Below are 23,428 nucleotides of genomic sequence, written 5' to 3'. Positions count from 1 at the left end.
TGGTTATAGTCAGTGACAGCTCATCCATATGCATGTGTCATTAACAGAGTCCGATCCTGTTTGTGGACTGCAGAGATTAAATGTCAGCTGTGATCATGTGGAAGTGAAGAGAAAGGAGGCCGCTACTGAATGTAGTTGGTTTCAGCCAAGAAAACTACGTGATAGAAAACAAAGAAAAAGCAGCATCCCGCTGAGAGATGACACGCCTCAAATACAGCATCAGTGATCTGCCAAGAAATATCTCATCTCTCAGTTTGGAATAAATTTGTGAAAATGTGTTTTAAATTTTTAGAAAAGAAAAAGAGGGTGGAAACTCTGACTCAGCTGTTTGGATAACCTTAATGTCAAACATGACTCACTTTAATGTGGGTAAATACGTGGAAAAAACATCAAGGGAAACAGAAAGTTTCAGTTCAGGAGGATTTTTCAGACAAACATTTGTCAGCTATAATTAATACAACGAAAACATTCCCAGCGCCATTGTTGCATCATTTCTACCTGAATGAAAACCAAAAACAAATAAAGATATAAAACCTGATTTCTTTGACCTTTTTCCTGTTTTTCTGTTTAAATTTGCTCTTTTTATGCTGCAGCACTAATTGAAAAACACAGTTATCAGCTCAGGTTAAGAGTGTCACTTAAATGCCAACGACCGCAACCTTGGATGCGCCCTCAGTGGTTTTATTCAATTTTTCAGAGCATCAGATAATAAAAGCAAGAAGACCAGAAGTGCAGATCCATATTTATCCATCAGAGATACTCGCAGCGCTTCAATAAAGAGCAGTGTGGCAAAACAATACCTGACAGCTCTAATAAAAGCTAAAAGAATGTCAGCAGATGTAAAAACAAAACAATGATAAAGAGATTTTATAATTCAATGACACATTGTTAAATAATGAAACATGTGAACACTGATTGTTAAAATAAATTAGTTTCCCCATATGAAAGGCTAACAGGCTTCAGTCTCTTTCTGCCATTTAACATCCAAAATACTGCTTCAAATAAGGTGAGTTTGGCCTAATTTTCCTAATCTTTATGGCTCCTTTGGAGATGGCTGAAATGTAAAAAGCAGGCTGAATGACAGTCGTTGCATTTAGTTAAAATTCTGACAAAACTCTGAGAAATTTAACCCCTTTATGCCCAACCTGAGAAATAATGGAAAAATTCTTATTTTCTGGCTGTAAAGTTTTTACTTGGCCCTGTGACAAAATGTAAAACCACTAAATGTTTTGGATGTTCAACATTTTACAGAAAAATGTGATAAGTTGATGATACACTTATATCATGAATGTAGGCCCTTTAAGTTGAATCAGGTAATGCTAATTCATTCATCTTAATTTATTAAAGGGGAATGCAACAACAGTGGTGAAAAATCTGAGCTAACAATGTTCTGTGTGTAGCATCAGTTATTGCTTGCACTTCAAAGAGCAAGACTTTGATGAATAAATACACACTTTCATTCAGTTTTATGTACTCAGCTGACAGTTGTGTCTGACATTAGTGTCGGTAGAAAGAAAAGGCTTTAATCCTGGATTTCTACTCCAAACTTCACCTTGCATCTCTCCTCCATTATCCATCTTCCTCAAGTCTAACCTCTGTTGTTACCATCATTACCTGTACAGCTACACAGCTTCGAGAGCCTCCTGATGGATTATAAATTGCACTTTGCGAGTGGGCACGTGCACAGGCTCGAGTGTGTATGAAAATACTCGACAATGACTAAATAGCAGCCGATGGGGATGTAGTGAGTCAACAAAGTTCAAAAGGAGAGAGTGATGAGACATGTGGAAGGAAAAAAAAAAGGAAGCATAAGAATAACTGCGGTCTAACTCAACGTCTGATACAATTTACAATCATATGAAGCCTGTTAAACTTCCACAAAATAAAATATTTTCCTTTTACATGCTGCACATTTAACACTTTATCAAAAATATTACTCAAGCTTTAAAAATGCATAAATAATTGTATTTATTCAATTACAACCACTATCACCTGAGTTTAGCACAGCAATTAAAAAAGTTCATTTTGGTTCAGCAGGTTGAGCGGCTGCTCCGTGTTTAAGGCTGCAGCGCTTTGATGAATCCGGCTCAGGTTTGAATCCTGTCCTGGTGCCGATCGCTGCAGATCACCCATGTCTCACTCTAGATACAACAATAAGTTAAAGAAAACAATACTTAAAAAAAAAAAAAAAGACTTTAATCTCACGATGATGAAGTACACTTCATCATAAACTATAGATCAGGTGAGCCACCTGACACCCAAATAATTTAAATCAGTAAATAAATAAATGCATTCATACTTTCTGAAAGTATAAACCATCTGAAAATAAAAGCAAAAAGATACTAGTAAAAACTGGTTATATCTTTATTACAAATTCAACTGATGCTTCTTTTCTCTGCAGGGAAAAAGTAAGAAACTTAAAATCTCTGCTAAGGCGGAGGTCGTGTATTCGGTGGCGTTGCTTTGTCTGTCTGTCTGTTAGCAACATAACTCAAAAAGTTATGGATGGATTTTAGTTAATTCTTTTTAGGAAATAAGGAATATGTGGTTAGATTTTGGGGATTATTCGGATCACTGCCTGGATCCAGGATTTTTTTTAAACATTTTTTACTATGGGGAGAGATAATTTTTTGTCATTTGTTCAGCAAAGTTATGACACATCATCAGCAGATCACTGAATCAATTCACTGATAAATCATATAAGAAGTCAGCAGTCGAGACCGCAGCAGTTTGTGCTGAAGGATAATTTGTGTTCGAACTGTAATTAACAGTGTTAATGTTTTCAGCCTCAGATGGAGACGGTAAAGATCACAGCAGGAGGACAGGATGCGAACTCTGCTGATTTTAATTGGTACAAATTTCAGGTGAAAGGCTGTAATCTTTGAAAGATGGGCAGAATGTGCCCTGCAGTAATCCAGACAAGTTGCAATTTGCATGCATTTGTGTTTCGGTGTCATCTTGGATAAAAAAAAGGGGTTTAACCCCGGTGACATTCACCAAGTGATGAATGCAAATTTCTGATATCAGGCTCAAAGTCCCCATAATTAGTAACCTAATGAATTCATCCTGTGGTTTGTGGTTTAATTACACACTGATTTGTTGTCCGATTCATCTTCACTCTGGAAGAAATTATGACTCATTTTGAGTTTGCACCTCAAAAGGGCAGAAAGGCTCAACACACATGTGAAGCAATATTATCTGATATCATGTCCACTAATGACTGACCTACATAGATGAAGACGTAACCAATTAAATGAGCCCAAGAGTCGAGCTTTGATCCACAATGAGGGAAATGTTTGCCATCAGCTTCACTCGTGTCGAACCAAAAGACCAGAACAGATCAACACATTTTTCTGGCTGGTAATAGAAATAATCAACCCTACAAAGGTCAGCAGGAAAAACACTTTAAGCTTTAATGTGGTTCTAGATGAGAAGAAGAAACAGGATTAATGGTATGTTTAACATGAGATTGATATAATGATGAGAAGCACTCTGTTCCTACTGGATACTATCATCATGACCCTGTGGTGATCAGCCGTCAGCCATCTTAACATTTTTACTACTCGGTAGATTTACCATCACTGTGAACCTTTATCGTACAAGTTGACTTGAAGTGCAGCAGGAGAAAGGTGACCCAGGAAAATAAGTAACTGATGGGTGTGCGGAGGACTTACGCTGGCCCCACTGGCCGCTGTTGGGGTTCAGGTAGTTGGGGTAGAGCCCCTGAGGCTTGTCCAGACGATTAAGGACTTTCCTGATGTTCATCACCTGAAGACAACAAAAGCAGAAATTTAACTCAACAGCTGTCTCCAGGTGTTTGTAGACAAAGACTTTTAATGAGAAAAAGTTTCATTTTACATACTCACACAACTTTATTATAAACAATATATAGAAATACACTGAAACTAACTCATCTGCTAAAGCTTCCTGGTCTGCACAGAACCAAAATGGATATGAAGAAACTAGATGAAGGTAACAGCTGCAGAGGCGACATTTATTGGGTTTTATGTCTTTGCTTCACACAGACCACTTTGTGGCTATTTAAATTATATTTTAAAAGGCAAGTCAGTTCTCAAAAAGTCCAATCAGATCAGGTTCAGATTTCCACAAGGTACAGAGTTAGCTCTTTTAACCCTAAAAACTCCATTTTTGGTCCATCTGTTTTTTTGCCTTTTAATGTAAAAATGCATTTAGAACCGCAACCCTTTTAATCCCAGTCAAAGTCCAGACTTTCTGTTTTTCAGGACAGCCTATGTTGTCAGATTATGAGGCTAAATGATGTAAAATGAATTTATCAATAGAGATAGCAGCATAAAGGCCAAACAAAACAACCAAACAGAATTTATTACTAACAGCTCTTTGTAGAAATAACACACAGATCAACAGTGGCCAAGCCTTTTCTCATCTGCATATCATTCTCTCAAGTCTTGGTTTTCAGGAGAAAAAAATATTAGAATTAAAAGAAACACACGACAGAAAGTATTTACATTTTTACACTTTTCTTCCAGGCGTGTTTTTTTTGGACATGGACAGTTATTTATGATACTATTAACCTACTATCCTGACAAAACCAACTCCAACTCAGCTGGTTTTTGGCACCATTAGGCATCAAAAATGTTTTCCTGGCTTTACTCCCTCCACAGAGGACCGTTATGTTTGTTCTTTCCAGACAGACATCATTTATTTGGATTTTTGGCTGCTCCAGATTGGACATTACCATGAATTTAAGATATCTGATTGGTGAAAGTTGAGAAATATTGTTGTTATCATGGATCGCTTCTTGTGGATTTAACATATAGTCAGAAAAAACGTTGAAATTTGCACCTGGATTGTAAATCTCTGGACGGGATATAAATGCCTGAAAAACCTTTGTAGATCACCTAAAAGGTGAGTTATTGATCCTAATTTATCCCACACATGGTACTTACACACTACTGTTTCTGAGAGACATTACATGCATGGTGCTTGGGGGCACCAGCGATCTAGCCGAGTTTGAAGGGTAAAAAGTTCGTAATGATCGTATCATAGTTGATATAAGGGCTCTTGTTGTGCTGGTGCTACTGAATCATGCAGCATTTTTTGGACATGCTGCTGCTGGGGTCAGTCAAAGCCAAACAATCTATATTTGTACTGTTATGCTGATGATGCACAAAGTTATTCCAGTGAAATTGTGCAGCTGTCTGTTAAGCTGCCTGAGTGAAGTAAAGCTATGGCTTTCTCAAGATTTATTGCACCTGAATAATGAGAAGTAATTCTGGGACTTGATTTTGACAGTTGCATAAAATTCAACAAACAGATTGATTCTGTTGTCAGAGCAAGCTTCTTTAGGTTACATCTGCTGGTCACAGTTAAACCTTTTCTTAGACCTAGAAAAGCTATTTAGCACAAGATTGATTATTGCAATGCACATTAAGCCTCACTTACTTGCCTTCAGTTAGTCCAAAATGCTGCAAGCCCATCTTTTAACCAACACATGCAGACATAAACATATCACCCCAGAGCTCTTCTCTGGCTCCCAGCTCATTTTAGAATTCAGTTTAAGATTTTAATGCTTGCTTTTTCAAGCCATAAATGGCCTTGTCCCAGCTTAACTCCCAGAAATCTTTACTCTTCATAAGTATAAGAGGACATTGAGGTCTTCAATGTCCTCTTGCACCTCAGAAGTACCAAGGACTAGGTATAAACAGTGCAGCCATCACTTTGCTGTTTTTGCTCCTACGATATAGAAAAGTTAGACTCAAACTTGTGCACCATTGTAGAATTGGCCTTTTATACCAGGACATATACATTTGTGACATTTACACCAGCTTTTACTTATGTTTTTTTATTGTTTATATCATTTTCATATTAACTGTAACATACTTTGATCACCTTTTAGGTGTTGTAATGTGCAATATAAACAAATGTTTACTGATTGATTAACTGTTAGTTATTGACTGAAACATGCTGGAGATCATCATACATGCATGCAAGGGTTTTGATAAAAAATATTCAAGGTTTCTTCTTTATTATTTGAATGTTTCCACCTTAAATAAAATGTTAAAATATTGTAAAAAATATGCCCTAACTTATTAAAATGTTTAAGTAACAAAATAAATTGTTTTAATAGAGCATGTTAAAGCACAGCAGTGTAAAATGTACTCGGTGGGGTGTGGAGTTGACCCGCCTGTAGATAGATGCTGCGTTTGAGTCTTTTTGTTGCTCTGGAGGTTAAACATAGGGTCAAAAATAACTACACAGATGGAGAAATATGAAAATTCAGGTTATGTGCAGCTTTTTTTACATATATACATGCAGGAGTTGTTCCTACAACTGCATTATCTCGGTGAGATAGTCCAGCTTCAAGGGATTTGAGTTGGACTGACAATAATGAGTTCTTTTTTCTGGCTTAATGGAAACATGCTAAGTGTTATAAATTCAGCAGACATGTGATCAGAAGCTGACTAGACTAGACTGTAAATGTGGCCTAAAGACATTCCTGCAGCATGTACTCCATCTGCAACGATGATACTGTGGTCTGCAGATGAGTTTAAGGCCTCCAGTCCAAAGAATAGCTAATTTAAAAGATGCACTGCCTCCCCTGGACTGGAAGGGGTCCTGTTGGACCATTTGTTACTATAAATGACAGAATATTATGGTATTTAATTTACACGTTCTTATACGACGAAATGACAGATGTCTTTGTAAATAAAGAAAAAGAACCCATCAATGATGAAGAATATTCAATGAATGCAACGTCTCACTGTGTAATTAAATGATGGAAAATGTTTTGTGCATTACAAATATTGTCCAAGATGGCGACATTGCCATATCTCTGTTGTCATGGTTACCTTTTGTGCAAACTCTGGGTTTCCTGAGAGTTTGCTGAGATGCATGAACTCCAAATGCAGGGTGCCATATTCTGCCAGGATGCTGCTTCCACCTGATGCCCATGGCCAGTTTCTACCAACACCACTGGACAAAGACAGAAGCAGAGAAGAGGCAGTTTGTTTAAATTCATAGAGAAATAAAGAAAACACATAAAAAGGGGACAAATTGTAAATCGAGTGGTGGTTAATGCCTTATATTTTTACTGAACATTTAAGTGAGTTATACACATCTTTCACCTGTTTTAGCTGGTCTTTTATCAAGTTGTGCTAAAAAAATCCTCATGATTTAACAGCAGCTTACTATCAATGAGGCCACTCGTCAGAGCTCTCTCTCTAAACTGACAGCTGAAAGGAGACGCCAAGGCTTCAAAACGTTTCCTGCTCTGATTCAGGTTTAATTTTAGAAAGCTTTTAGCATTTCTTATGTTTTGCTTTTGAGACATTTACAAACAGATTTTTAAAATAGATGAAGAATAATGTAGAGGCATCTGTTTAAGTTTGTTTTGCTCTTGTAGAAACTTCCCATGGGCCTTCGTCTCATCGCAGGGACATCTGAGAGTCACCACCCCTCACTAGACAAGGACAGACGACCATTAGAGACACCGATGAATAGATTCCAGGCCAAGGACTGATGACTCTGATGGCGACGCTTCAAATAACTACTCATGAATACATATCGACTATTTACCGCAACGCCTGCACCACATGTTCTCAACCCACACAAACACGGTGATGTACAGAGGAAGCTGAAGCACGAAAACGTCCCACAAATGAGAAAAAGTCAGAAGTGGAGGAGTGTGAATTCATAAAAGCACCATACACACATATTTTTAAAGAGGTGGATGAACATACTAATTATCTTCCCCTTCAACTCATCACGCTGCACAAGCCATAATTTGTTTCCCATTACACCATGAGTTTAATCAAGTCAGCCAAACACAGGCAGGACCAGGGCAGCGAGCACAAAGGAAAAATCAGGGTCACCAGTGAGGAAGATATCCAATCATAACAGACCCTGATTTATTTAAGAGATGTGTACTTGTTAACTACTTAGTCACATGGTGCATAATCAACTTTCTTCCCAACAACACTGTGATTAAGAGTTCCTGCTGCCTCCACCTGTTATCTGGAGACTTCATCTGCCTGTCCATCTTTTCCAATCCTTTTATAAACCCTGTGATGAGCAATAAATCCCTCTGCTTGGTGGGGTGGGGATGCAACGCACACCTTTCCAGCTCACCCCTGTCAATCCAATCCCTCCCAAAGCCCTGCTGCGAGAAATACTAAACCCCTGATAGAGAGGACAAAACAACAGACAGCAGGGGGAAGCCGATGTTTAAAGCAAACACACACACCAGAGACGGAGATGAAAGCAAGTTTTGAATATCCTGAATCCGGGAAGTGTGTCTTACAGGTTCAAAAGGATGAATTTAAGACTTTTTACATGATCTGCGATGCTGGATGGAAGATAATTAGTAATAAAACAGAATCTGTTAAGGACACTTTGCTTGTTCAAACATCATCACTAAGTCATGGCAGACAGAAGGTGGTGAGAAAATAAAGTGTATATAAAATGAATAAACTCTTTATGGCTACTTCTAAACCTGTTTACAGTGAGGAAATAATGACTGAAGTGTTGCATTAATGCAGGTAAATCCAATAAATCTGGGCCAGCAAACTGTTTCTGCTCCACTTTGGACTAAATGAACTCGTTTCAACAGGTACTGATGGATAATCGTGTTACTGTTCTGACAGAAGCTCACTGGTGCTGCTTTCACCTCGTTTGTTGGACTAGAAAATGATATTAATGAAGCACAGACCTGCATCAGTCCACTGCTGTCCCTGGCTGCTGATGCTCATGACCTGATAGCCCAGTTTCCAGAGCTCTGTTTGAACTACATGCTCCTTCATACTGTAGCTCAAAGACCTAAAATATTTGGTTAATGACCCATAGCACTACACATTATGTACTAATATTACACAAATACCTGATTTTGCTAAAGTTTTAGCCATTCTTTCTAAGTTTGTGTCAACTGGCTTTTAATTAAACGTAGTAGAAATTATCTAGCTAGCAATTACATCAAGTGTACAACACATTTTGCCATTTTCTTCTTTTGTTCATGTTTCAGTACTGACGAGTAATAAAAAGCTGCCGTCAGTGGATTCTCTCACTCGTTTTCACTCTTTTTGATGCAATGTGCTCATGAGCCATTAAACATTAAACAGTATTAATGCTACATAGCTCAACAAAATCATGTAGAACGGAAATATTAATGAAATATTGCAGTGACCTAGAACAAGAGGACATTTAAGAGATTATGTTGGGGCTTACACTTGTGTTTCAAAACTGATATTGAGCTTTCATAATAAATCAAGAGATCATCCAACGTTATCCACCTCTGATTGAAGTGATATATGAGGTTTGTCTGGCTAACAGAAGCCCTTTATGGTGGATTTAGATGAATTGGCTTCGCCCACATTTGGTTGTGCTTTGCAATTATAATCAGGCATACATTACATCAGTCCATGCAGGATTTTACCCACTGAGCTTTTTTTCATATTAATACAATCTGCCTCCAAAATACAACACTGTGTGCACTGTCAATATACACATCTTGTCACAATACAATGTTGTACTTTGAAAACCTGCATCCCAGCATTTAGATGGATGCTGTTGACCTGCAAAAACACTCTACAGCAGCAGCCATCAGAACTCCAGATGACCTAAAAAAAAGCTGCTTAAAAAAACTCAGTGGATGAGAAAAAGAGGCTCAGGTGTGCAAACACAAATCTGATGGGATCTGCTACTGGAAGAAAAAGCCAATCCAGAACCCACAAAACCTCCAACATTCCTGCACCCCAGGAAACACTGAGATGTTCTTTGTCTAAGTCCTGATGACTTAGAGATCTTTTGGTGGGTTGAAGACTGCAAATCCTGATGTCATGGCTAATCTGTGTATGTTAGAACATTTGAGGTACTTAGACCAGCTGAGCAGCTCCTGAGAGTGCCTAAGACAAAGAGAGAAATCCTAAATTGTGGAATAACATTACATTACAGTCCTTAAAAATATTTTCTGCTTGGCCTTAATAATAATAATTTTATTATTTAATTTTACTGTATCTGTTTACTGTTATGTCTCATCTTATTTTTGGGCGTTTTTTGTGTTTCATGTCGTATTATGTTACTTATTTCTTATGTCTTTAATTGTGGTTTTGTGCAACATTTTGGTCCTCTGTGGTTGTTTTTAAAGTACTAACAAAGCAAGTTAGATTGTATTTGAGTACAATTAATCAGTCTTAACAATGAGAGAAGTAGAAAAAAGCTCTAAAACTGATGTCAGCCTCAACAAACTCTATAGCTGTACTGTCTTGGAAGCTCCAGAAAACCAACTGAATGAACAAAAGTTAGTAAGTTAATCTTCTATCAACTTGTTTTACTGAGGCCAAAAATAACCATAATAACCATAATAATAACCAAGCAGACAGGTACGTGTCTGAGAAGTAATATAGCGGCTGCTGTACAGCTTGAGGAGGCAGTGTCATGATGCGGGGTTGCTTCAGTTTATCAAGTCGAGGTTCAGCAATGCATCAGGCTCAAACTGTGAAAGAGTGGTTCAGGGATTATATTCAAAGTTAAAACAAGCCCCTGAATTTAACTAAAAGAAAACTAACTGGTTTCATGCATCAAAAACAGATGTAAAGCTGCAGCCTAGAGAGGAACAAACTGGGTCCTCCCACATTGATGCCATTGTGATTTGCACTGGAGGACATGTTTTTCTCCTTTGGGGTTTTTTATTTTTTATTTTAAATCCCCTTTTGTCCAATGGTCTTATCACTCAACCCCTCACAGTCACAGCCATTTCCCCGTTGTGTGTTAAACAATAAATCTTAGCTTGCTAGTTTAACACCCGGCCGTGCATTTTGCAGAGCCAACACCAGTTGTTTTAATTCTGAGATGTCAAACAGAAACCTGGGAGAAAAAAGACTTTCTATTCACACCAGGATCTGCCTTCTCAGAGTCTTTAAATATTATGTATGGGAGTCTAATTCGCTGTTTGGTTTAAATCAAACCTACTTTTAGGCCCAGTTCTCCTTTTCTTTTCTCTATGTGTTGGATGTCCTCTGCCTCGCCCAGGCCACGACCCATCTTTCCCACCTGATTGTCTTTGCTGTGAGTCTCTTTCTCTCTGTCTTAAAATCTGTGGCACTTCTCCTCCAGGAACAGAGAAAATGTGAATTGCGATAGTGTCACAGTTAGCAACTTAATTAGAGGCCTTAAATCATGGTTGCCTTCCACCGCCTCAGGTTACTGCTGAGGAGAGCAGCTGCAAGTGTGCGGTGTGCAATTGTGTGCTGATCTTTAAAACAAATCTCTATATACTCTGAATGCCAGGGTTTTTTCTGTTCCAAAAGTGCCTGAAGGCTGTGATACCATGTTACCAGCAATATCACATTTGTCTGACTGCTGCATGTATCTATTCATAACTGTGGCCATGGTTAAAATACTCCTTTTGTTCATCCAACAAGAACCCTGGAGACAGTCTGAGCCCAAAAAATTGCTTGACACTAAACATAAAAGCTGCAAACCATCCAAAAATAAACATTTTTGAGACCTTTTAAGGAGCATTAACGCAGGTTTGCAGGATGAGTTTGTCTTGTGTAACTTCAATCATCAGACTCCCACCAGTTTGTCAAAGTTTGTGTAGTCATTTTGAACGTCTTTCTCTATATTAGGAAACTGCTTCCTCAAAGAAATCCGTTTCTGTTCATGATACTGAAAACTTTTCACTGTGGTGTGGAAAGCCATAAATGACTTATGATGTTATAATATGGATAAATAAACTTGAACTGAAAATCTGAGACTCTATGACACAAGATCATTTACATCTGGATACACTTTCAAAGATTATAATAAAGACGCTCTAATCAGGATATTTTGGGGGCAATCAGTGGTTGGTAGAGGCAGAATGAATGTGAGGCTTCAAACCAATTTACTAATTACAATTTACTAATTTAATCATTTTTAAAATAATTTTATGATAAGTATTAAGCGATAAGAAGGTCATGGCTGGATAGCTGCTGATTTATGATTGAGCAACATGTATATTCTTGCCATTCTAATATTTTATTTTTTATTGTTTTCGTACATACAAACAACACCAGTATAGATCAGTAAACAAACAGAAACAGGCACAGACTGTTAAGAGAAACCATCAATAAATAACAGTGTGGACTAAGAGTAGCTTGGCATTTGTAGATTTTTACATAGGGTGAAGTGAATTATTATTTTGGTATTGTTATGAACTGTATCCCTTTGTTAAGATTAGATAGTAGGTTTACTTATATCAGCCTCAGAGGATAGCTACATTTCCCGTTCCATTACCTACACAGACATAAACACACACAGTATCAACACCTACAACACCTTGGTTTATAATCGTATCATTGTATGTATATTTCATTTTCATTATGAGGGTGCGCAAGTCTTCCATTTCTTCCAGTAGTCATTGAATTTATCTATGTTCAGGTTCAGGGAGAAGGTTATTCTTTCCATGTTATATATCTCCTTTACAATTCCTATCCACTCGGTTTTAGTTGGAAGATCTTTAGACAGCCAATGTCTTGTTATTGCCTTTTTGCTGGCGACCAACAATATGTTGATCAAGTATCTGTCACTAGATTTAGTACAGGATGAGGTGTCTCCAAGGTATACCGTGCGAAAGTCATGTTTGATCTTGTAACCCATTGCTGAGTTGATGTCCTCTACCACTCCTAGCCAGTGTGGTTTAATAGCTGGGCAGTCCCAAAATATGTGAAAATGATTTGCTAGTGTTTCTCCACATTCTCTCCAGCATCGTCCCTCCCTCAGCCTGGCTGTCTGGAGTTGTTTTATTTTTGGTGTAATGAAAAATCTAATTACATTTTTCCACATAAATTCCCTCCATAGACCTGAGCTTGTGGTATTCAGTAAAGTTTTCAATATCTTCATCCAACCTTCTTCTGAAATTGTTATTTTGGCTTCTTTCTCCCATTTAGATTTAACATAAGTTGTGGAGTTCTTGTTATAGGACTGTAGGCATCGGTAAAATCTAGCGACCAGTTTTCTGTTAATATTTGACTTGTATGCATCTATCAGTATGTTAACTAGACCTGAGTAACCGGTTCCTATTTTTATTGCACAATTAAAGTGGGCTCTGACCTGAAGATACCTGAAGAAATCCTGTTTTTCTAGATCATATTTGTCTTTCAGTGTTTGAAAACTATTCAGTTCTTCCACACTAGAAATAAGACAATATGTAGTTATACCTCTAAAGGTCCAAAAACTTAAATCGTTCATCAATCCGTGATGGTTTAAAATCACTATCATATGGTATCCATCTGAGCAATTTGATTTGGTTTTCCAGTTTTAGTTTACGACATTCTTCAAACCAGATGTTTAAAGAAGTTTTTGTCAAGCTGTTTAAGTGCTCTTTTTGTTGTGAGTACATATTCTTATCTCCTATTAATGTCTGTAGGGGTATGTTTAACTGGGATATTTCTAAGTTCTTCCATTTAGCACTATAATATGGGTCGCACCAATATATTAAGTATCTTAGTTGTGCTGCTTTGTAATAATTCTCCATATTTGGCAAAGAGAGCCCTCCTTCTTCTTTAGGTAGTTGTAAGGTTTTATATCTAACCCTGGGTTTTGAACCTTTCCAAATAAATCCTGAAAACATCCTCCTCCATTCTGTAAATTGTTGTATGGGTATTGCTGAGGGTATTGACTGAAAGAGAAAAAGAAGTCGTGGTAGGATATTCATCTTAATTATGTCTATACGATTATGTAGGTTAAATGGCAACAAAGTCCATCTACTTAAGTCCTCCTTTATTCCTTTGGTTATTGGCAGGTAATTTAGAGTGTAGATATTAGACAGATCTTTTGGAATTTTAACACCCAGGTATTTAATAGTGCTATTGTCCCATCTTAAGTTAGAAAGGTTTGTAATGTGGCATGAAGGTGTACAATTGTATGAAATGAGTTGTAGCATTATTGCCATTCTAAATGGTGATGGTGCGACCAGAGTGGTTTATTAAATGGCACTGGATGAACAGCGGCTACCCCGGAACACAAGCATTGTTGAAATCGTAGCTGCAGCACACAGAGGCCAGCCGGAGGAGAGCGAGGCAGGCGACCAATAATAACTGCTGGATGGAGGCGAAAGCGGCGGTTTGGCGAGAGAGAGTCTGAAGCACCTGCAGCTCAAGTCTCAGACTGAATGATATCAATTTGCTTGATAATGTTACAAACTTCATCACATACGTTTAGTCACAGAGGTAGAGCCAAAATCAATCTACTTCCCTTTAAGAGTCGGAAGGACAGGAAGTCGTCTCCTCTCTAATTGGACAGTTTGATTTGTCATCATCCAATCAGATAGGAATGTAAAGACGTGACCAAAAATCCACATCTGCAAATTCTTGCATGCAGTTTCTCGCTTTGCATGTTAATATCTTGTCTTTTAAAATCTTTTTTTTTGCAGGTTGCAAACCCTTTTCTCTCTATTCACAAACTTGAATTTCTCAAGCATATTTTTTTGTGACAAAACTTGATCTACAAATAAAAACTCTGAAGTTATTTGCAAACATTCATTTCCAGCTGGAAAATCTTTACGACTCTAGATTGAGCCCATATAGAACAACCATACCCCTGATCTGTTCATCTACATGGATTAGGCCTTAAAATGCTGTGAAGCACTTTCAGTATAAACAAACCTGCTATTATTTGCTCTTTTATATCATATTATTTATTGTTTATTTGCATTTATTTATTGTTATCTGCATAACATTTAATGGTATTCTATTTTATTCCTGTTTTGTTTAGTTGTTCTTTTACTGATATGTTTTGCTGTATTTAAGTTTTTACATATAATTATAAATAAACTCAGATTTTAAAGGGTTAGCGCTTCCTTTGAAATACATACACATGGTTTCACAAACTAATTTTAACCTCTCTTTTAATTTTAACCATCACCTCTTTGCTGCAGAGAGCAGCCTCGATTTCTGCAGCTGAAAGTGACATTTGAAAACATTTCTCTTTGTGGGGTAAAGAAACTGAGCAGAGGACTTGGCTTTAAGGTTCCAATGTCATTAAGATGATGACATCTGGAAGGCTGGAAAGCATTCATTTTCCATAAATTAAAGCATTTTGTGACAGTGAGTGATAGTAGGGGAGATTACTTACTGATGAATGGAGCTGCTGAGCCAAAAGGAGACAAAAGAAAGAAGAAACTGTATCCAAGTGAAGCATCTGCAAATCTCAGTAGACTGAATATGTTCCCATAAATTCACTCAGCAGTGTCAAAACTCACTAATATCTAACACTGATGTCATACTCAACATTCAAAGGGATTTTTTCGCTCTTTGCCTTTTAAAAGCATCTTTTTTCTGTGTCGGCAGCTGAATCATTTTCAAATGTTTTATTTCCATATAGAAAAAAATAATTAGGTGCATGCATATAAGTATGTGTGGGATACAATCATCACCATGATGCCTGCAGAGAGGAATGGGTAGCTAATCTTAGGGTGGAGCACAGATCCAGACACCTCAACAAAACAACCAAGCATGCACACACATAATCACAGAATGCCTGATCCCATTTAGGCCAGTCAGTATGCAGTGTGGTAGGAGTGATTTGCAAAGGCTTTATCAGTCTGAATGTTGATAGCAGAGCTGTAGGGTGTAGTGGCCAAAACAGATAATGACTGGGTAAATAGTGCATGAGTGTTTGTGTGTGTCAGAGAGGCAGAAAGTGTCAGAAACGTGATGCTGCTGCGTTTTCACTTTAAAAATAAACCTGCAATATTCTACTTATACCATTGATACCATTTAAGAAAAGATGCCTCGATTACTTTAGTAAATGAACTTAAAGCAACTAAAAAAAGCACAAACTGTTTGTATTTGTATATGTGCATCAACAATGTCCCTAATCTGGGGATTTTTAAGAAAGCTATACTTTAGTTGTGACTTCAGACTTGACTTGATACAGATCTGATATTGATACAGAAAAACAGCCCTGAATTACCTTAGAAATTCTGTCTCACTGAGTGGAAAAGACTGAGATCTTGCTTTTGTGCAAGACAACATCAGACTTGACTTAAATTTTCTTTCCTAACTTTTTAAAACAAACACATGAATGTATTGAAATACTTATTTAACAACTGTGCACTAGAACAGCAATCTCAAGTCAAATTTAATGATCTTAAATAAACTTACCAAGCTTAGTCAAACATGAAATATATATATATATATATACTGTTTTAGTCAATGCCAATAGAACATCCAATGTAAAATAATAAAGTGCTGAAACTGGGAAAGAAAGAAAGAAAGAAAAACAAAGCTTGACTACCTTGATTAAACAACATGTAAAAATAAACTTTAATATGATTTAGTCAGTTCAATTAGGAATTCAAAATCCAATGTAATATAAGTAATAAGAGAATTGAGGGAAAAAACAAAAACAAAACAACAATAGTTCCATTGGCTGACTTAAGTGGCCTAGTTTGAGGCCTAAAATATACTTTATTTACACGTAGGAGTGATTATTATCGCTGCCTCATGCATTTTGTGTCGTATGTGCATGTCCTCAGAAACTAAAAATTACACGTTCCCAAGCTGCAATATATCAGTAACCTTTGGGGGCAGTGTAGAGACCAATTTCACCATAAAGTCGGAGGGTCGACATTAAAAATGACGTTTTGAAGACAGGCTCAGTGACCAAGTACAAGCAGCTTTATGATGAATCAAATAAAAATATGCTTGTCACAACAGCTGGAGAGAGATCACAACTATTTTAGAGGACAATGTGGAGACTTGCAAATAGAAATGGAAAAAAGTCTGAGACTTGATGGAGGAAGATGATGGAGAAATGGACTGGAGACTGTGTCGATGGGTTGTTTTGTCCACCAATCAGACCACCAGTCTACTGAGACTCATTTCCCACAAAATAGCAATAAGTATAACGACTTCTTTGCAGCTGTTTCTCTCAACGACCTGCATAATGCCAACACAGGGTTAAATTAAAACAGGTTCTCCTGCCCCATTACTGTAATATGAGCTAATTTAGTCTTAATTTTAAACAATACTATTGTTTGCATGAAACAGCAACATTGTTTGATTCCATGAAATAAAAAAAAAATCTGCAATCAGCTCTTATTTGTCCAGAAATCCCTGTTAGGTGCAGTCATAAGTACAACTGAGCTCATTTCAGATGTAAAACAAGCTTATAAGCTTTGCCCGCAAAGTGCAGCAGAACGCTCATTTTCAGCCTGGTGTTTGTTTACTCCTTAAAGATCCGACAGCCTGCTTTAGAAGCACATTTAAGCTGAAAATCACAAGAGACTTCTAATTTCCATAGTACTCAAAAAACAAGTATGAACCAAAAGACTCGGTTAGCATGGTTTGCGCTCATTACAAAGATCTCGTCTTTAGAAATGAATTTCAAAACACGGGGACACGTTGCTTCCCCTGGAGCTTGACTGTGGGACTCATTAATTTGTGTGGAAAACTACAAACCCGTAATTCCACTGGGAAACGCAGCTGAGACACTAGCCAGGAAACAGCGTTTATCTTGTGTTTTAGAATGAAGGCAGGTTTACCTGATGCATAAATGATAACACGTTTTAAAGTGTGGCCTTATTTCTTGCAGCTCATCTTAAGACTCTGCAGACAGATGCAGGAAAGAGTGACGAAATGATACCAAGAGGGAATAGAGAGAACCAGGCCACTGAGCAGAGTGGACCTACAGAACCGTGTCCTGGAACAGAGGGAGACAATAGTTCACCTCAGGTAAGATGGATGGAGACAGTAGGGACGAAAAGTACAGAAAAGTAGGATGAGTAACAAGAGTTTAACACAGGAAGAAACTAAATGAAACAGAAGGAAGGAATTGAGTCTAAACCAATGAGAGGAAGAGATGAGGATTAAGATAAATGCAATAATCAAATTGTGTTTAGAAGTGTACCTGTGTGATTTAGTCTGTTTTAATCTGGGTCAAGGTCACTTAAGCAGGCTATAACTAATTTGTTCTCTTCTCACTCTGGTTCAGTCTAATCTGTGATATGAAGGCAACCATCTATGGACTTGATCAAGAGGTTTTTATCATGGTTTTTACATCCAAAACCATTTACTGTACAAAAGCCACTCCTCTTTTCTTTGGCACCTTTTCTCTTGGTTTCCCTTCCTTAAAGCAACACTACGTTTACCTACAAACTCTATTCTTCTGACTCATTTTGATGTCACACTGACATTTATTATGCACATTCCTGTAGCCGCCATTGCCCTGCAGCATCCTGAGGCTGAAAACCTGCACTTCAGGACTTCGTGTTTGAGCCAGGAGCATCATGTTTGGCTTTACTGCACAACATCTCACCCAAGCACCTGAATATCAACACACTGGTCATTTTGGATGCAAAGCAAGGCTGATTCAGAAGAGATTTTCTTTTTGTCTTGAGGGAGTAAGGAGAAAAAAAACACATGAAGGTACTTCGTTAATGCGCTAAAGTTAAATCTTTTGAAACAAACACTTGGATTAAAGATCGATTTTAATTCCTTTTGCTATAACAACGTAACTTTTTGGAATCCAAAAGTAGACTTAACTCTTAGTTTGCTGTCCAGAGTTGCATGTGTGTATTCTTGTGTGTGTGTATTCCTGTAAGTGTTGCATGAGATGACATGTTTTTAGAACTGTGTGAGGAGTGTGCATGCGCTTCCACGCTATCATAGCTCAGTCATGCAGGTAAAATAATCATCAGCACCAATCTGCTCAGGCCTCGGGAGAATCAAAACCACATGCATGTGAATACACATGCAAACACACCTACACACACACACAGTCCCTCCCAGGGGTATTTCTATTTTCCTGGAGAAGGACAAGGTGGAGGCAGAGTCTATCCACCCATAAAGATAGTAGGAAAATTAATTTGTTTCAGCATATTTATTGTCATGACAACCTGCCTTTTAATTAACAGCTGACAAACAGCAGTGTTGAGTCTCTGGAGAAAGAGATGGAGGCTCTTCCTTGTCCCTTGTGACTATCAGGTGAATAATAATGATGAGAGTGAAACATGGTGGCAGTCCTATGACTGCAGTTTATTAAAAATGCAAGCATTTTCTCACATGGATCCCAATGGCACATACCGTAACTATGGCTACATAACTTGAAAATGAGATCTTGCTATTTGGTAAATGTTTTGTGCTTATATAGCACCTTTTACATCTTATTAAACATGAAGTCTTTAACAGTGTTTGTTATTCTCCTGCTCACATAAACAGAACTTCTTATTATATGGAAGCAGTCTGTATAAAGTCTGCAGAGCTTTTTCTATAATAACATATTCACACTTCAACATGTCGCAGAGCTGGCGATCGGAGTCATGCTTGCCATGTTGAGTCATGCTTGCCCATTCACATTTTTAATAAGTTTGTGAAAAAAAAGGAGATAGTTGCCAGAACAATATCAGTTTGTAGAATCAGAGAGAAACTGTGACAAGAAGCTAAGTTAAAGGCTATGCAGAACAGTACGAGAGAAAAGTTTAGATCTAAAGAGGAAAATAAGAGAGGTTCAAACAACCCTATAAATAAGGCTGGGTGATGTGAATCAAATCTTATATCTCGATATTTTTTACCCGAATCACGGTATACGGTATATATCTTGATATATATATATATTTTTTTTGTCAAGTAACCAAAAAGACAGTTCTTATTTACAGCCTTTAGTGCCAAATATATCTTTATTAAGGATCAGCAGCACATGTGCATTAAAACAGCTGACTGAAATGACAGTACATGTATATTAAATTAAATGCTCCTAAAACAAAATAAATTTAAAATACTTTTCAATGACCATAACAAAAATACAGCTGTGCAAAGTGCAAAAGAAAAGATGCTTTTAACTCAAAACAAGCTATCTCGATATAAACGATATTGCTTCCTTCGAGTCTGATGAAGTCTTGATATAATTGAAAATCGCGATATATTGCCCGGCCCTACCTATAAATATATATATGAATTTGCAGAAAAATAAGGAAATTTGTGTTTGGCACCAGTTGGTGTTGTACTACACATTGTTGGATTAGTCATCTTTACAACGAGGTATAACTTTTCAGGACTGTGCATCTGTGGAGTGAGCGACACAGCTAAACATGTTTGCGTGGCATGGGTTTATGCCTTTTCAGGTTTTTCATAAATTTCTATTGTCATGTAGTTGGTATTTTGGGATTAGACCAGCAGACTTTGGAGCACCTCAACATGATACAACACAGACGTCATTCGGTAAGAAAATACTGACGCTTTGAATGATGAAAGTTCACGGCGGCACTCAGTCTGAATAACTGTTAGCTCAGCTTCGTTTCAGAAATCTTCCCTTAATTCTTCATACTGACTGTGCTTCGATCTCAGTTCAGCTCACTTCGGTTCCTTTATTGTCTTTCAAGGGGAAATTTGGTTTGCAGTGCAATAAAACATGCAAGGAACAATCAAGACAACCAAGAAAATAAAATTAACTATCACAACCACAATACACAATACAATCATGGATAAGTAAAAAGGGTATGATCAAGCCATCAATAGAAAAATAAATCTAGAGAAAGAATAAAAGCAATACTAATAGTTCAAGTTCCAGACCTAATGGAGTGCTTTGTAACCAGGGCAAACAAATTAAATGAACTCTCTCAAGGCTCAGTGCAAATTAAGGACATTTATTGTACTAGGAATAAAGGAAAATGTAGTCTTATTACTTCTAACCCTGGGGAACCTACAGTATACCGCTGCCCAGAAGGGAGATGGACAAACTCTTCTGATAATGGGGGATCAGAGCTGGCCAGGATTGATCTCTGATCACTGACTCCTGCAGGTGATCATCAGTAATTCACAAAACCACACTTAAAGCACAAATGGTTCATTTTAAAGAAACACTGCTGACATGCACTCATGACAGCCTTCATTGCCCTGCAGCTTCCAACTGAGTTTGTAACTTTTTTTTTTTTTATTTCTTCCAGTCTTGTAGAATCACTTTACAGCTGAATTTTGCTTTACAGCACTGCTTCACACACTAGCAATTGGATATTAACACACTGGCCATTTTGGACGCAAATCATGCCTGAATCAGCAAAAAACACAAGAGTAAGCAAGGAAAAGACAAAGAGACAAGATTCAGCGTAGGACTGACTTTTACTGACTGGTGAGATCGCAGAGAAGAGACAGGATGCCAGACAGATGCTTCATAAGGGGGCATCACAAGGTGAAAATCTGCTAAAATTTAGTAATGTTGCTTCACCTTGGCCTTTGGGAAAGCATGATAGATTGACATTTCGATCTGATTTTAGCTCATTTTAACCATTTTATTTTATTCAACTGTACTTTAAAATTTTAATGTCATTCATATGATATTTATTTGAATAATTTTTAATGTTATGTTGCACATTGTTGCACTTTGGCCAAGTTTGTTTTTGAGTCATGATTAAGGCCTCCACGTGTACCCGGTGGAACATGGATTACAGGTAATGATATCAGGCAAAGACTTTAAAGGTACAGATATTTGTTTTTAGATATTAAATTAAGGTTAACAAACACACTGAAACCACTCAGATTAAATGTCTGGATGAAATAAGAGAAAAAAAGTGGAAATAAATCTTTGGAAAAGGACCTTTAACAAAAGATGGCATCACATTTCCATCTTAAATCTTTTTGTGTGTGTGGCGGCCGAACCTTGTGGCAATCCCCTGACCGTGTTTCACAGTTCATAATAAAGGCCGCCTTCGTTTTATAACCTAGTAAGGGCACTCAGGGGAAAATGCTTTGTGTCTGGTGAGGCTTTTCTGTCATGCAAAAACATCTGAGTGTGTGCAAGCAGAGAAAAAAGAGCTTGTGTTTGCCAGGTGCACACCGAGCCACAGACCACAGAGCTCTTTAAAGCATCAAACCATCAAAACAGACCGGCTACCTCAAATACCACCACAGTGGACTGCTGTGAGAGAAAGGCAGTGCAAAGTGTGTGAGTGTTGTACCTCTTGAGGTTGAGCAGAGCCCAGGGGATCCCAGTGGGTGTTCTGAAGGCTGGCAGCAGCTTCTCACCCAGCTCCACCGCCTTTCTACGAAACACCTGAGACAGAAAGACGGGAAGAAGAAAGAAAAAGTCTCATTAAACGAAGGTTCTGCCAAAAGAAATGACAGCCGCAATACTCAAGAAAGACCATCAACATCACAAAAATAAAAAAATCTTAACACAGCACAAACATCCTGCTTGAATATTGAAAAATTCTGAATACGGAGGTTAAAACCTGTAAGATCTTTTTCTTTTAATTAATGCCTTTGTGTTGTTTGATAAATATTATATTATATTATATTATATTATGAGATATGATGTTTTTGGGATACATAACTTAAACATTACAAAATAAAAAACATCTTAAGATTTGTTTAAGTACAAAAATAATTTATTTTAAGGAATCAGCTTACATATAAATAAAGTAAACTAACTGATCTCATTTGAAATTAATTGGTTGATTACACACATGCCTCCTGCACAGTTATTTTTAATTATTCAAAGCACTCAAGCTGCTTTAACCAAACTGACCAGCTCTATAATGTAAGATTTACAGCTCCGTGTCCACGCAGCTAAAAAAGAGAGATCATCGAGAGAAAAAGGATGAGATTTTCATGTTTTAATGATTCTGATCTCACTAGAGTGGAAAAATAAAGAAGAAGAAAATTCAACAAGCAGCAGTGAGTCAGTCATGTTATCCAAAGCAAGCTGGACACACTCACGTTTGATCTTCTTCATCCCTTTGCTGCCTTTCAGGATGAAACATCACAGACAGAGCTGGTAAACACAAGCCTCTGGTGTGTGTTGAAGTGTACTGACATCAGTTTGCACACTTCTGAAATGCTAAAGTTTTTTTTTAATCTTAAGTAACCTTCAGCACAATTTGGAGCCAACTGCAGGAGCCTGCTGTTGCTTTAAATAACTTCATGAATATTCAGGCTGAAAAGGAGAGCAAATAAAGCTGAAACTGGGACCTGCAGTAAAGTGGGTGATGGTGTTCTACAAGAATCAACTTCTCACTGTGAAATGTCTCTTTCATCTACTTTAAATGAAGTTCAAAGGAACATACCGATAACTCAAAAACACAAAACAGCCTCTTGATCAGTTGTCTGAATTTAATAGACTAATTAGGGTCCACATTTAGTGTTTGTTTTATTTTTCTCTGAATATTGTGTTTCCCAAACAAAAACCAAAGCCTGGGGTTCATCCAGAGCAGTCAAATAGAAAAGACTATCTAAGTGAAATGACCCAAAAGTATGGAGCTTATACAGTTTCACACACACACACACACACGGAAACTGTGTGTAAATGTGATCTGAATAAGTTAAATCATAAAGGAGGCATCTGTGCATCATTAGTGAACAAAAACAGTATTTGTGTGCAGAGAAGCAGCTCATGAAAGACTATTAACCCTTTGTTGGTGCATATGTGGCCTAATGGGTACATGGCAGCGAGGACTATATGCTTGACTCTCACAGCT

At 37.5% G+C, this 23,428-nt stretch overlaps 1 protein-coding gene across 1 annotated transcript in view; it reads right to left on the bottom strand.

Annotated features, from left to right (window-relative positions):
- man1a1 (mannosidase, alpha, class 1A, member 1) overlaps nucleotides 1–23,428 on the bottom strand; it is a 138,225-nt gene that overhangs the window by 13,340 nt on the left and 101,457 nt on the right. Inside the window, exons 5-7 of the mRNA XM_041975287.1 lie at nucleotides 21,911–22,005; nucleotides 6,831–6,954; nucleotides 3,675–3,768 (exon numbers count right to left, since the gene is read on the bottom strand). Of these exons, the coding sequence (XP_041831221.1) occupies nucleotides 3,675–3,768; nucleotides 6,831–6,954; nucleotides 21,911–22,005 (313 nt within the window). The remainder of the gene's footprint in view (nucleotides 1–3,674; nucleotides 3,769–6,830; nucleotides 6,955–21,910; nucleotides 22,006–23,428) is intronic.

The sequence above is a fragment of the Melanotaenia boesemani genome, chromosome 22, assembly GCF_017639745.1.
Source record: "Melanotaenia boesemani isolate fMelBoe1 chromosome 22, fMelBoe1.pri, whole genome shotgun sequence".
NCBI classification, from domain to species: domain Eukaryota; kingdom Metazoa; phylum Chordata; class Actinopteri; order Atheriniformes; family Melanotaeniidae; genus Melanotaenia; species Melanotaenia boesemani.
This window is presented reverse-complemented; position numbering and strand designations above follow the sequence as displayed.